General features: G+C 37.5%; 3 protein-coding genes across 3 annotated transcripts; 2 read left to right on the forward strand and 1 right to left on the reverse strand.

The window, feature by feature from the left end:
* Positions 1-1,946: 1,946 nt before the first annotated feature.
* On the forward strand, positions 1,947-5,978 carry LOC103440015 (D-xylose-proton symporter-like 2). The gene is made up of 14 exons (XM_008378689.4): positions 1,947-2,322; positions 3,005-3,102; positions 3,210-3,288; positions 3,371-3,430; positions 3,563-3,629; positions 3,729-3,853; positions 3,949-4,050; positions 4,194-4,562; positions 4,638-4,685; positions 4,797-4,859; positions 5,012-5,092; positions 5,216-5,314; positions 5,408-5,545; positions 5,666-5,978. Exons 1-14 carry the CDS (start codon positions 2,278-2,280, stop codon positions 5,795-5,797), a joined length of 1,506 nt encoding a protein of 501 aa, XP_008376911.1. The 5' UTR covers positions 1,947-2,277; the 3' UTR covers positions 5,798-5,978.
* On the forward strand, positions 5,668-7,691 carry LOC103440014 (uncharacterized). The gene is made up of 4 exons (XM_008378688.4): positions 5,668-6,859; positions 7,018-7,090; positions 7,260-7,349; positions 7,454-7,691. The coding sequence occupies exons 1-4, from the start codon at positions 6,698-6,700 to the stop codon at positions 7,528-7,530; spliced, it is 402 nt and encodes a 133-aa protein (XP_008376910.1). The 5' UTR covers positions 5,668-6,697; the 3' UTR covers positions 7,531-7,691.
* A 72-nt stretch (positions 7,692-7,763) lies between these two features.
* Positions 7,764-10,503, reverse strand: LOC103440013 (uncharacterized). The gene is made up of 8 exons (XM_008378686.4): positions 10,136-10,503; positions 9,927-10,035; positions 9,675-9,790; positions 9,413-9,535; positions 9,226-9,315; positions 8,584-8,729; positions 8,235-8,502; positions 7,764-8,141 (listed from the first exon to the last, which is right to left on the reverse strand). The coding sequence occupies exons 1-8, from the start codon at positions 10,361-10,363 to the stop codon at positions 7,989-7,991; spliced, it is 1,233 nt and encodes a 410-aa protein (XP_008376908.1). The 5' UTR covers positions 10,364-10,503; the 3' UTR covers positions 7,764-7,988.
* Positions 10,504-12,447: the final 1,944 nt, after the last annotated feature.

Genomic DNA, 12,447 nt, shown 5'->3' on the forward strand with positions numbered 1-12,447 from the left:
TCAGAGAGGATCTCTATTCTATAAAGGTTTGAATGTCAAAATGGTCCCAGTGTTATAGTCACGTGGCAAATGTAGTCTGGTGTTTTTTATTTGACTAATTTAGTCCTCGTGTTTGTCTCTATTAGCCAATCAAGGATATTTCATTCAATCTCTTTTAAAAAATTCCTAAGAACAATTATATTATATATTATTACCTTTTTTCTTTACAGAAAAATGCAAATCAATTAGAAATAACACATATAAGAGATAAAACTTCCAATCTGAAAAATGATTAAGGTTTTGACATAGAAAAGAGAGGGTAATGTTAGGGATGAGTCGGAAAATTGGAAGAAGAATAATTTATCTTTTAATTTTAATTTTTATTTCATTTTAAAATATTTTAAATCAAATAAATAATTTTATAAATAAGTTTATCATAATTTATAAAACAAATTACTGAAATTAGATAGAAATGTTCTTAATTGGCTAACGAAGATAAACATAAAACCAACTTGGCCAAATTGAAAACACAAGGACTAGATTGACCTAATGACTAAAACACATATACCATTTCAACATTTAAGCCTTCTATAAATGGCATGCTTACATACAAAGAATAAGTTTAAAATGAATGAAAAAGTAAGTGGATCACAGACATTGATTCACGGTATGGTAAAATGAAGAGTGTTGCTTGTGATTTACTCAGATATCTCTCTTTTTCATTTTTTTGTACCGATTTATGGCTTCTCCGATCATTTTAAATAAGCAAACGTGGCAAAAAGATTTCTCTGAATTTAATTGAGGGGAGTGAATGGACCGGAGAATGGAGAACTCACACTCACCACGAGTTGGCCTAACAAGCTCGTGAAGGAGAAGCTTACAAGTCGGCGCACACTGACCAGAAATAGTCGCGTTTTGATTAAGTAATAACGTGGTATAATAACGAACCATGTAAAGTCCAACTTCCGCTACATTTCGCTTCTCGACATGCTTCTCTAATATTCTAGACAATAGATACATTTGCAATAAGCCATTACCAAAATGTTATGGCAATTTTTTACCTAAAAATCACATCTTACACCAAATTTAGAGTAAATTGTAGTAATGGATCTTCAATTTTAATCTAATTAAAACAAAGGAAAACTAATAAAAATGGCTTAAAAACTTTGAGTATTAATGATAAGGACAAAATAAAGTGTAAGGTGAATAGTACCAGGATTGACTTTTTAGTGTAAAAATATGGTTTTTCGTTAAAATGAACAGTACCATGTGTTTTTCGTTAAAGTTCCCTTAAAACAATGGTATTTCAAATAAAAATCAAAGAGCATAAATGTAAATAATCCGTTGACGTAAACGAGAAATTAGCCAACCAACCAACCTCTCCCTTTTCTGATTCTGGGCTGGAGTGAGTGTTTGAGTCACGAGTCATGACTCGGTGCTGCATGACATTGACCACTGCATCTGCATTTGTACGCACCTAACACACAACTTATGAACTTTATTATTACGACCCCATCTCGTCTTCCTTTCCAGTTCCAGCTTTCGATAACTTTCTCTATCACTTCTGATCACGCATCGATACAGATACAGATACAGATACGAATACGACAATATGATACGATGATACGGATAATCTTTAAAAACTAAGATACGATATGCTATAGATACGGCAAATAAAAAAGTATATAGCAGCAAAAATATACATTTTAAAACATAATTCATCATTTAAATTCAAGTACATTTGAGTTATTAGAGAATAAAAGATCGAAATCTAATCCTCTTTATACAGTAGAAGATATGTGAGAGTCATATTCATGGTTTTAATTAGAGGAAGCTCTTTGTATTTAACAACTTTCAATTATAGATGTTTCCTATTAATTTTTTTTTTCCTCATTATCTTTTTTGAAAGTGTAAATGTATCCTAAAAACTGGATACATATTCTAAACGTAGGATACACGTATTTATCATGTCAAATTCGTATCTGTCAATCAAGATACATGTCGGACGAGTAGTGGGCAAGCATCGGATACGGAATACGGGATACGGGACCAAACAGAAGTATCCGTGCATCATAGCTTCTGATTCTTTCCTACGCCCGACTACAAATATTGTAAATACCAAACAGGACAGCAACCTCCCAACTCGGCTAGTTCGGTTTGTCAATAACTTGCCCTACTTAACTACCCTTCTCCTCCGTTCAATTCAGTTTCACAGACTTGTCGTTAATCACCGTTGCGCTGCTCAGATTCATCACATAATTTCTGGGGAGCTGTTTGGTGCAGTGAACTGCAGCAGCAATGGCGTCCGATCCTGAGCAACACGCGCCCTCTTCTCTCGGAAAGGTTTCATTTTTCTACGCTCAATTTTTATTCTTTTGCACTTTCTCATTTCCTTTTTTCTTTGCGCTGATGGAACATACTACTGAACGTTCAATCTATGGAGCGCCGCGCGTATGCCTTATCCGATGCAATACTTGTCGGATACTCCGGATAAAAGTTTTCGGCTTTTAAGATACCGTTACACTTTCAGGTGAAAAATTATGAGGAAAAAATTAAACGGAAACAAAGATTTAGTCGAAAGTTGATGAATACAAAGAGCTTGCCTCTAATTGAAACAAGGAATATAACTTTGAATGAACTTGAATTTGGATGTCCTCATGTTAAAATGTTTTAAATTATATATTTTTATTGTCGTATCCATATCCTAGTTTGTTGTGACTACGAGACAGAGGGCCGAAGGGGTAAAGAAAGATTTAGGAGGACTTTTGAAAGAGACTCTAAGTCTAAGAAAAGACTTAAGTGTACTTGGGTTGGGTTTAACGGAAGATATGACCCAGATTCGAGTGCAAATTGCAATGGTGTTCTAGGACAACCCCACTTAGTGGGAAAAGGCTTTGTTGTTGTTGTTGTTGTATCCATATCCTAGTTTGTAGAGATTTTATGTATCGGCTGTCGTCACCGTATCCGTATCCATGTTTTAGAACTCTTCTCCGTTGGGAGTTGTTAATGCTTTGCCATTTTGCAGGTGGGGAAATCTTCAGGTGAAATTGGCGACGCACAGGAGCCACTTCTTGAGGGGGCTCAGAATTCAGAAAACTATTCTCTTATTGCCGCAATCCTACCGTGAGTATTCCTTTTTCAGTTTTATCTGTTTTAATCTTCTGTTTAGACTGAAATTTTTACAGATAATCACATTATTCAGGCTTTACACTGCTCCTTAATGATTTCAGATTTCTATTCCCAGCTTTTGGAGGACTACTATATGGCTATGACATTGGCGCAACATCATGCGCTACAATTTCCATAGAGGTATACATGAGCTATTACTCATATAGCGCGTTCTTCATTTTTATTTGTAACTGCTGATTCCCTTAGAACATACCCAATGCAGTCGGCCACATTAAGCGGAGTATCATGGTACAACTTGTCATCTGTGGAAATTGGTCTCATAGTAAGTTTACAACAAACTTCCTTGTTGTCACTGAAATCTCTACGAGTGTTTTTTCCTTTTAGTTCTCTTGTGCATCTTTCTTTGGCTTCAAAGCAGGTTAATCTATCTAATTGGTACCTGTTTCATTTGCAGACTAGTGGCTCATTATATGGGGCCTTGATTGGATCTTTGCTGGCCTTTAACATTGCTGACTTCTTAGGTGGGGTTTTCACTTTTTCTAATACATTCCGAGTTATACAAGTAAAACCGATGATGTCTTCCACTACTGATGAAGTTTGAATGGTTAATCTGTATAAAGGAAGAAGGAGGGAGTTGATTTTGGCTGCTTTATTGTATCTTCTCGGAGGCCTAGTAACAGCATTAGCACCCGACTTGCCTGTTATGGTGATTGGACGCCTCATATATGGTATAGGAATTGGACTGGTAATGAATAGAATGCTTTTTTTTTCAATGCAAAGCTATACTTAACTCCTTCTATGAAACTTGAGATGTATAAATTTTCAATTTGTTCTCTTTAGGCAATGCATGCTGCTCCGATGTATATTGCCGAGACAGCTCCAAGTGCGATACGAGGTCGCCTAATATCGCTCAAAGAGTTCTTCATAGTGCTTGGGATGGTTGTAAGTTCTTCTACATTCCATCTGAGAGTATGATTATTTTATTTTTATTTCGTGACATGCACTGAAGCCAACTTACTAGTTTTTTGTATATATCTTACCTACACGAAGGCCAGAAAATCATAAGCACCTTGAATTTTGTGCAGGCGGGTTATGGAATTGGTAGCCTTTTAGTTGACACAGTAGCTGGTTGGCGCTATATGTATGGAATTAGTGCCCCTTTAGCAATAATTATGGGTATTGGAATGTGGTGGCTACCCGCATCACCTAGATGGATCCTTCTGCGTGCCATACAGGGAAAAGGAAGTATGGATGAGTTAAAAGTGACTGCAATCAGTTGCTTGTGTCGGCTTAGGGGTAGTGCTATTGGTGATTCAGCTCCTGCACAAGTAGATGAGATACTGGCTGAGCTTGCTTATGTTGGTGAAGAGAAAGAAGCCACATTAGGGGAGATGTTCCATGGAAAATGCTTGAAAGCCCTTGTGATTGGTGTTGGATTAGTCTTGTTCCAACAGGTAGTTTCAAGGAATATGATATGCTGTAATCTGTTGAAATCTTGGCTTATACTAACATCGTCTATACTATGACAGATCACAGGGCAACCAAGTGTGCTGTACTATGCTGCATCGATTTTTCAGGTACCCTGCTTATTAAATCTAGGGTACTGATTGGACATTGATTGAAAAGATTATCGCTTCCAAGGGATTCGTAAGAAAATGTCTCTCATCATAACCCATATAATTTAATAGAGTGCAGGATTCTCTGAAGCATCTGATGCAACACGGGTATCAATTTTACTTGGTGTTTTCAAGGTATATTTCCAAATGATATGCCATGCTATTTATCCGGATGTAGTTTCCATACTTTTCTGCTTATTTTCCCTGCTCAGAAGTGTGTCTGCATTCCTATTGAAGAAATTTACTCTCAAAAATGATATGTCTGAATTTATCTTTTCTTATTGTAGTTAATAATGACTGGAGCAGCTGTTCTTGTTGTTGATAGACTCGGGAGGAGACCTCTACTACTTGGAGGTGTTACGGGGATGGTAAGTCCTCGTTTGGGTTGATGCTTTCGTTTTTATTTGCTTTTCATATGAATTAAGACTTGAACCAACAGTCTTCAAACGTTGAGCACCATGAGGAATTTATGTACTTTATTCACGTGACAGGTCATCTCATTATTCCTTTTGGGATCATATTACCTTTTCTTTGATGATGCACCAGTTGCAGCTGTAGTTGCACTGCTGTTGTATGTTGGATGTTATCAGGTAATCAGAAAGTTGTATACCGTGCTGAATTTTACGCCATTCTGTTCCTTTGAGATAGGTGAGTTGTTTAACCCATGGAAACTTCTTGTGCAGATATCTTTCGGTCCCATTGGTTGGCTAATGATATCAGAAGTATTCCCCTTACGGCTAAGGGGGCGAGGACTCGGTATAGCAGTGCTTGTGAATTTTGCTGCAAATGCACTGGTGACATTTGCATTTTCTCCTCTGAAGGTGCTTAAGATTACCTGCCGTGTTAATTCTTTCGGGATTTTCTTAATTAAATTGTGTTTGGGAATGTTCGTTCATGTATCGTGAGTGAGATAATTATGAAAATTGGGTTGATTGAAACAGGCATTGCTGGGAGCTGGAATATTGTTTTATGCATTTGGAGTAATAGCAGTGGCATCTCTGTTTTTCATTTTCTTCATCGTCCCAGAGACCAAGGGGCTTACCCTTGAGGAAATTGAGGCCAATTGCCTTTAGGCCATCTGGACTTCTGGACTTCTGGTGGTGTTGCAACCAAACATTAGTCACAAGAGTTGTCGATCCAATTCTTCATGTATATTCAATATCATACTTCACCTAAATATGACATGTGGTATAATTATATACTTCACCTAAATATAGCATGTGGTATAAATATATATATTCTTGTATTTTATAATTTTTTGTAGTATAAGAATTGTCCTACCTCCTCTTTAAGAGCATCTCCATCAGTTGGTGGAAGGCAAGGGCAAAGGCAACAATGTTGCCCTCCATCTCATAAAATCCTCTCCATACGGTCCAATAAAGCAAGGATAAGTGGTAGGCCAACCATTGTGCGACCAAAAGCTTGTGCTTCTCAAGTCCAAAAGCTTGTGCCATATATGTATATTTTTTTTAAGAGATGGGCAGGTTCATATTTTTTTGTTTTTTAAGATAAAATTATTTGAAACTCTTTGAAGAAGTGTTGGATGTGGTGTTAAGAAATTATTGGGTGCCCAAAAAAATAAAGCAACGGAGTATGATTCTCTCTCCTTCTATTTTTCTCTTCTTTCCTCTCCTCCTTTCACACTTTTCGTTTTGTCTTTCTCTTGTTGTAAAAAATTAATATAAGATATTGATGTAGTTTAATTGTAAGTGTTCAAATAGGAGGAGAGGAAATGATAGGGAAAAAAGAGATGAGAGATTCCAACAACCAATATTCCGAACTTGTGTGGGCCCTGGGGTCAGCCCGCAAAGTCTCTTTCTTCGTTTATTGTATTGGGCTGGGCTTACCGAGGAGACCCGATCCGTATTAGCCGTCGTAGTCGTAAAACAAGTCGAATGTGTTTTCCTTCAAGTTGAAGCAGTTGGCGGTGGCTAGGGTTTAGTGGCTGAAAGAGAGAAAGAGAGAAGAGAGAGATGGCGAAGTTTAATGAGGTGCAGAAGAGGAAGAGAGCGCAGAATGCGGAGAAGAAGAGAGCGGTTCATGGCGACCCAACCACCGGGAAGCTCCACAACAAGCCTCAACCCCTCTCCATCTCCGGCAAGCGCAAGCGCAAGCTCTTGAAAAAATGGCGCCGAGTACGTTTTCCTCTCATTATTAACTATTAATTTGTATTCCTTGACCCGTAATTAATTACTCCATCAAAGATTCAAAATCAAATTTAATTACTGTTTATACGTGTTATTATAAATTATAATTTTGTTAATTTTTGTGTAGTTTAAAATTTTGATTTCAGGACCAGAACGAGGCTGTGAAGAAGGGACTGATAACTATGCAAGATGTCGAAATGGCTGCTGCCGATGCTGATGGTAACTCCTCCTCTCAATTTCACCGTTGAATTTTTAATCTTGGTCTTAATCTCCAATTAATCTTTAATCGTTGTACACCAAATTAAACAACGCATTGCTAGTTAACTTGTTTCTGTTAAATCTGACGGAGATTGCACCAAGAAGCTGACATAAGGTCTTTTGTTTGTAGAAGGGGAAGAATCTAAAGACACCAAGACAACTTCTTCAAAGTTTCCCATGAGGAAGAAGAGTGTCAAGCTCAAACAACTACAACGCAAAGGTAAAAGTTACCATGATAATCTCGCGTCTCTTCCCTTCATACGTTCTTGAGTGCTCAAATTTTCTTGTTTTCTCAATGAATTTTTTGTTTTTCTCAATGGACAGGTAAGAATAAAGGAAAATCTTCGAAGAAGGCGGCTGCTGCCACTGCCGAAGCTTCAGGGGATGCAATGCTAGAGTAGATTAGTTGTATCTAGCTTATGAGAGAAGTTGTCAACACTGTACTCAACCCCATCCGAGTGTAATGCTTTTCTCTAATTGGAAATCGAATGCATTTAAAGACCGGAACTTGCCACCGTGGTGCACTATTCATTTCAATTGAAAAGTTATTGTTTACCAATTATATCAGGTCATTCGATACTCATATATTTCGATTTACTATTAAGTACGACAAAAAAGTACACAAACCACCAAGAAAACGAAAACAGGAGCACTAACTTATCATTGAATCTGTTAAAAAAAAACACATCAAGTTCTACTTTCAATCTCCTTCGCTAATCAAGTGCTAAACTAGACACTGAGTGTAAATGGAGATGTTAAAAATTAGGACATGCTAACCACTAACTAAATAATTGACATCGAACAAACCACATTGTCACCTTGAGAGTTAAGAAAGGCGGGCATCAGCCATTGGAGCTGTTTATCTCCTAAACATTCCACAACTTTGAAGTGTTCTGCTGTATTCTGCAATGATCGGAGAGCTCTTCACCAGTTCCCATATCTTTGCAGAATTCTTCAACCAGTCACGTTCCGTCACAGTCCTCCCAAATGGAGGAGAATTCATTGATAAAACCTGAATAAAGATGAGAGGAAATATTGTTACAACACTCAGCATTGTGTTACAGAATGGATCCAATTTTACAGGGGCAGACAGAGAGAGGTAGACCTTATCCCGCAATTTCCATAGCATAGAGGTGTAACTTTCATACTGATCTCCTGGGGAGTCATCTTTATTCTTTGTTGGGATTACAAACAAACTTGGCATCAAAGAATCCAGATCATGACTCTGAGTACCAGGAGCCACAGAATCTGGATCACGACTTATGGACGTGTTTCCGTTTTCTGCCTTCATGAGAGAAGAGGTACTGAAATATTGTGCAAGTGCCTTCCTCAATCGCGCAATATTATGCGGACTAAGATCACGATCGAGCAGTCTAATTAACAGTAAGAACACAATCTTTTATCATTACTTTGCCAATCTAATTGAAGAGGAACAGCATTTAAAGCTTACTCACTTTGTGTGCACAAAGACTGGCGTAGCCATATATTCTCCGCCTTCATGAACTTTCTCTCTATCCTTTTCAGGCCCTGTATTAGAGCTTTGGGAAGGGGCAAGGGTCAGTGAAGATGGATCAGGAATGCTATGTTTCAAGAGGTCGACCTACAGTCAGAAGACATAATGTTTAAAATTATTAAAAGACCTTTGTAAGCTGTTTCCAGAAGCAAAACCAAGATGGCTCGAAGCCTGGCCTCCTTTTGCACTCAAAACATATATTTTACGCTCTCGAAGTTTGCATAAATGCACAATGGAAGGAATTTATGAAATTCCTGATCATTTAAAGCAAGTAAGAAAAACAAAATAATGCATAGCTTTGGGGGAACATATATCCACTATCAAATCAAGAACAATATCATATTAGGTTCATCACGCAGACTACACTCGAGCAATACAAAACGGAGGATCTGAAAAATCAACCTAAACAAGTGCCTGATTAAAATGAAATGATATTTGGAGTATCAGAATGTTTGGTTTGAAAACTATGCATCGAGTGTAGAAACTAAAAAGATGGATCTAACAGAAACAACTTGCATGCAAATGAAGTTATTCAAAGACAGATTTGAAATATGACAATACCTAATGGAGATGAGAGAAATACCGTGGACATGAGGCGCCACATTTTATGATCATGAACTCCGTCTGATATAACCAGCAAAAAGTGACAGATGGAGGTCAGAAGAACACCAAGCTGCAAAGCACCCAGAAAAGAAAAAGATCAATTGATTAAACACTGCATACAGGTAACAAATGCAGTAAACATCTATCATTTGGTCTTTGTAGTTTACCTGAATACCTATAAGCTCATGAGCTAACTCAGCAGATAAAGACTCAGCTGAAGGTAGAACAGGAATGGTTGATGAGCCGTCGGGTCTCATCATCTCAGCTAAAACAGAAGGACTAAAAACAGGCTGCCAGTGAAAACAAGGAGACTTGATCATCCACCTCAGTAAGTCATTTGTTACACAAATATGATATACTAACATTACGAATCAAGATTGAATATCGATAATCAGATTAGAACAAGGTTAGGACGCGGAAGTAGCAGACCTGAGTATCGAGAAGGATAATGCGTTCAGCAGAAACCCGGGGTTCAATACCCATGCTGCAATGCCTTGCCATTGCTTTACCCTCTTCCGTCTCTATAGCAAATGGGGGTAACATTCCTGCAATTTCTCCAATTTACTTCATTTATCAAATTCAAATAGTTACAGTTTCACTTTCACACAAGAACATCCAAAAACGAAGGCAAATAAATCCCATAGAAAATACACGCAAGGAGAGTGAGGAGTGACAACTGACCAGGTGAGGTGGCATCGAAGCCGTAAAGCTCGTTCATAATCGTGGACTTGCCGACCCCCGTTGGACCGATCACCCCCACCACCGTAAACTCAGTGTTCTCAGTCAAAAACTGCACCAATTTTCCGTCGGAGATTCAACCATTCAAGGAATACCAATAACAAAAATAACGAACAAAAGATTAAAGAGTGTTTGTGAAATTGGTTGGTTACCGGAAGGAAGCGGTCGATGTGGAAATCCCAGGAATCAGAGAGGAGGTTGAGGGATCCGATAGACGAAGGGAGACGGGACCGAAGCGACGTCGTGTACTCGTCACCAGTGCCGCCACGCCCGAATTTACCCGCCACCGGAGTCCCCGGCACGAGTCCCGGCTTTGCTAGTAGGATTTTCGGAGGATTCGACGGACCGCTCCCGCCGGTCGAGGTGGCAGACCCAGCCATCGATATGACAAAGGAGTTCACACCGTCGTTTGGGTTGCCGGGGCTCAAATAAGCTCCCCTTCTTTTGTACGGAAATGAAATTTTAAAGGAAATTTGCAAATCAAATTATATTTCATTAATACGAAATAAACATTTTAATTGACACTTTATTGATAATTGAATTATTAAGAACTAGATTTTAATTTACATTATTTAATTTAAAATTTTGATCTCTCTATAATTATCCTTTTATATATCTCAAAAAAGAAAATGTAACTTTTGTTTACAGTAGTGTTATTGTTAGTTGGCAGGATGGAGTAAAACCGGTGAGGATTCGCACCAAAACGTGCATATATAATTATTTTTCAAGTTAACTGAAAAAATATAATATAAATTAAATTTGGGGTAGTTCTTTTCACTTCTTATTATGTGAGAGAGCAAATTGTAGTAATAATTCATCAATATTAACCCAATTTAAGTAATGGTTTTTCAACTAAAAATCTGTGACCATTGGTCCCTTAACTAATCAAAACGTGCAACTATGATCTTTTTTGTTAACTTCGTGAGAACTTTCACTAGAATAAGTCACGTGCCACACAATTGTAGCAATAGTCATTCCAACATGACTCATTTTGATGGAGTAGATGAAAATAGCAATCTTTGTACGTTTTGATGAATTAAGAGACCAATGGTCATGATTTTTTAGTTGAGGGACCATTGCTCCAATTAGGTAAAGTTGAGGGATTATTGCTACAATTTTTTCTCTATGTGATAGGTGAGATGATTTAGTTCTTGTTGTATCATGTATTGAGTCTCGTTCCTTAGCCCATGATTTATATAAGAGGGAAGGAAACCATTGGGATCCTTCACCCTCACTTTGAAACGATGATAAACCTTAGCCTCCCTAGAAACAAGCCTCCATATACAATGTAACTCTTATTTTACACGGTGAAAACGGATCTATACCAGTGTGGACGTAGCCACAACTTGAGGCGAACCATGATATATCTCTGTGTTCTTGTGCGTATGTGTGATTTACGGTCGAATTTAGTTGGTCCAAGATCGACCCGATTTTATGTATCAACATTTGGTGTCATATGTGGGAATCGAACCCCCGACCACGTGGTTAAAAGTTTGGACTTCAAACAAAAGACATGGATCAATTTTCTGTTTGAATTCATAAATATGAAAATCTAGAATTTCTGCACGGAAAAATATATTAGAATTTGAAACTTCTAATTTCTAAGTTTAAATTTCATTTAAATATTGTCATTCCAAATTTATATGAGCGAGAGTTTGAAAATAAAAAATACAATAAAGTTCAACCATTAGTTGCAACCACTATCACATGTCACCACCATTACCATTACCACCACCTGCCATCATAATCACCATTACCACCAACCACCGCCATAATCACCATTACCACCCACTGCCGCTGCCACATATCATTGTGGCGAGCACTGCTGCCGCCACCACCCTCCTCCATCACCACCACCCATCGCCGGCATCACCACCACTTTCTAATTACTTTCTCTCTCTTTCATTTTATTTTATTAATGACTATAGTCATATTAAGTTCTGTATTCAAATTCCATTGTTCTTTTAGGTTAACCAAACAAAAAAATTCCCAAATTTTAGATTTCCTTAATAATCTTAAATTTTCTCATCTAACACAATAAATGATGAAGCCAATATAATGTTTTTTTTTTACCTAAACACAACAAATTTTAGAAATAAAATTTCCGCAATTCGAATTTTATTCCCATATTACGAAGATAATATAATGTTTTTTTACCTAAGAGTTCACACAAAAGATGCAGTTCTTCATCCTAACATTTATGAATTAGATATTTAATTTCTTGCCGAAATTTACTGATTTTCCCAACAAAATCAAAACATCAAAATCCAATACTTTGGGAAAAAAATGAAATATCAAACTAAGTGATCTTAATAATCAAAGTATCACTTACCCAATATTTCTCGAAACTACTCATGCCAAGTGAGAGAATGAGGACCTGTTTAGGTTTTCATGGAATATGACTTTGTATTTTGACATTGTGGTACGACCGTACGAGTGAATGAGAATTGGTCAAAATTCGATT

This window comes from Malus domestica, chromosome 07, assembly GCF_042453785.1.
Source record: "Malus domestica chromosome 07, GDT2T_hap1".
NCBI classification, from domain to species: Eukaryota; Viridiplantae; Streptophyta; class Magnoliopsida; order Rosales; family Rosaceae; genus Malus; species Malus domestica.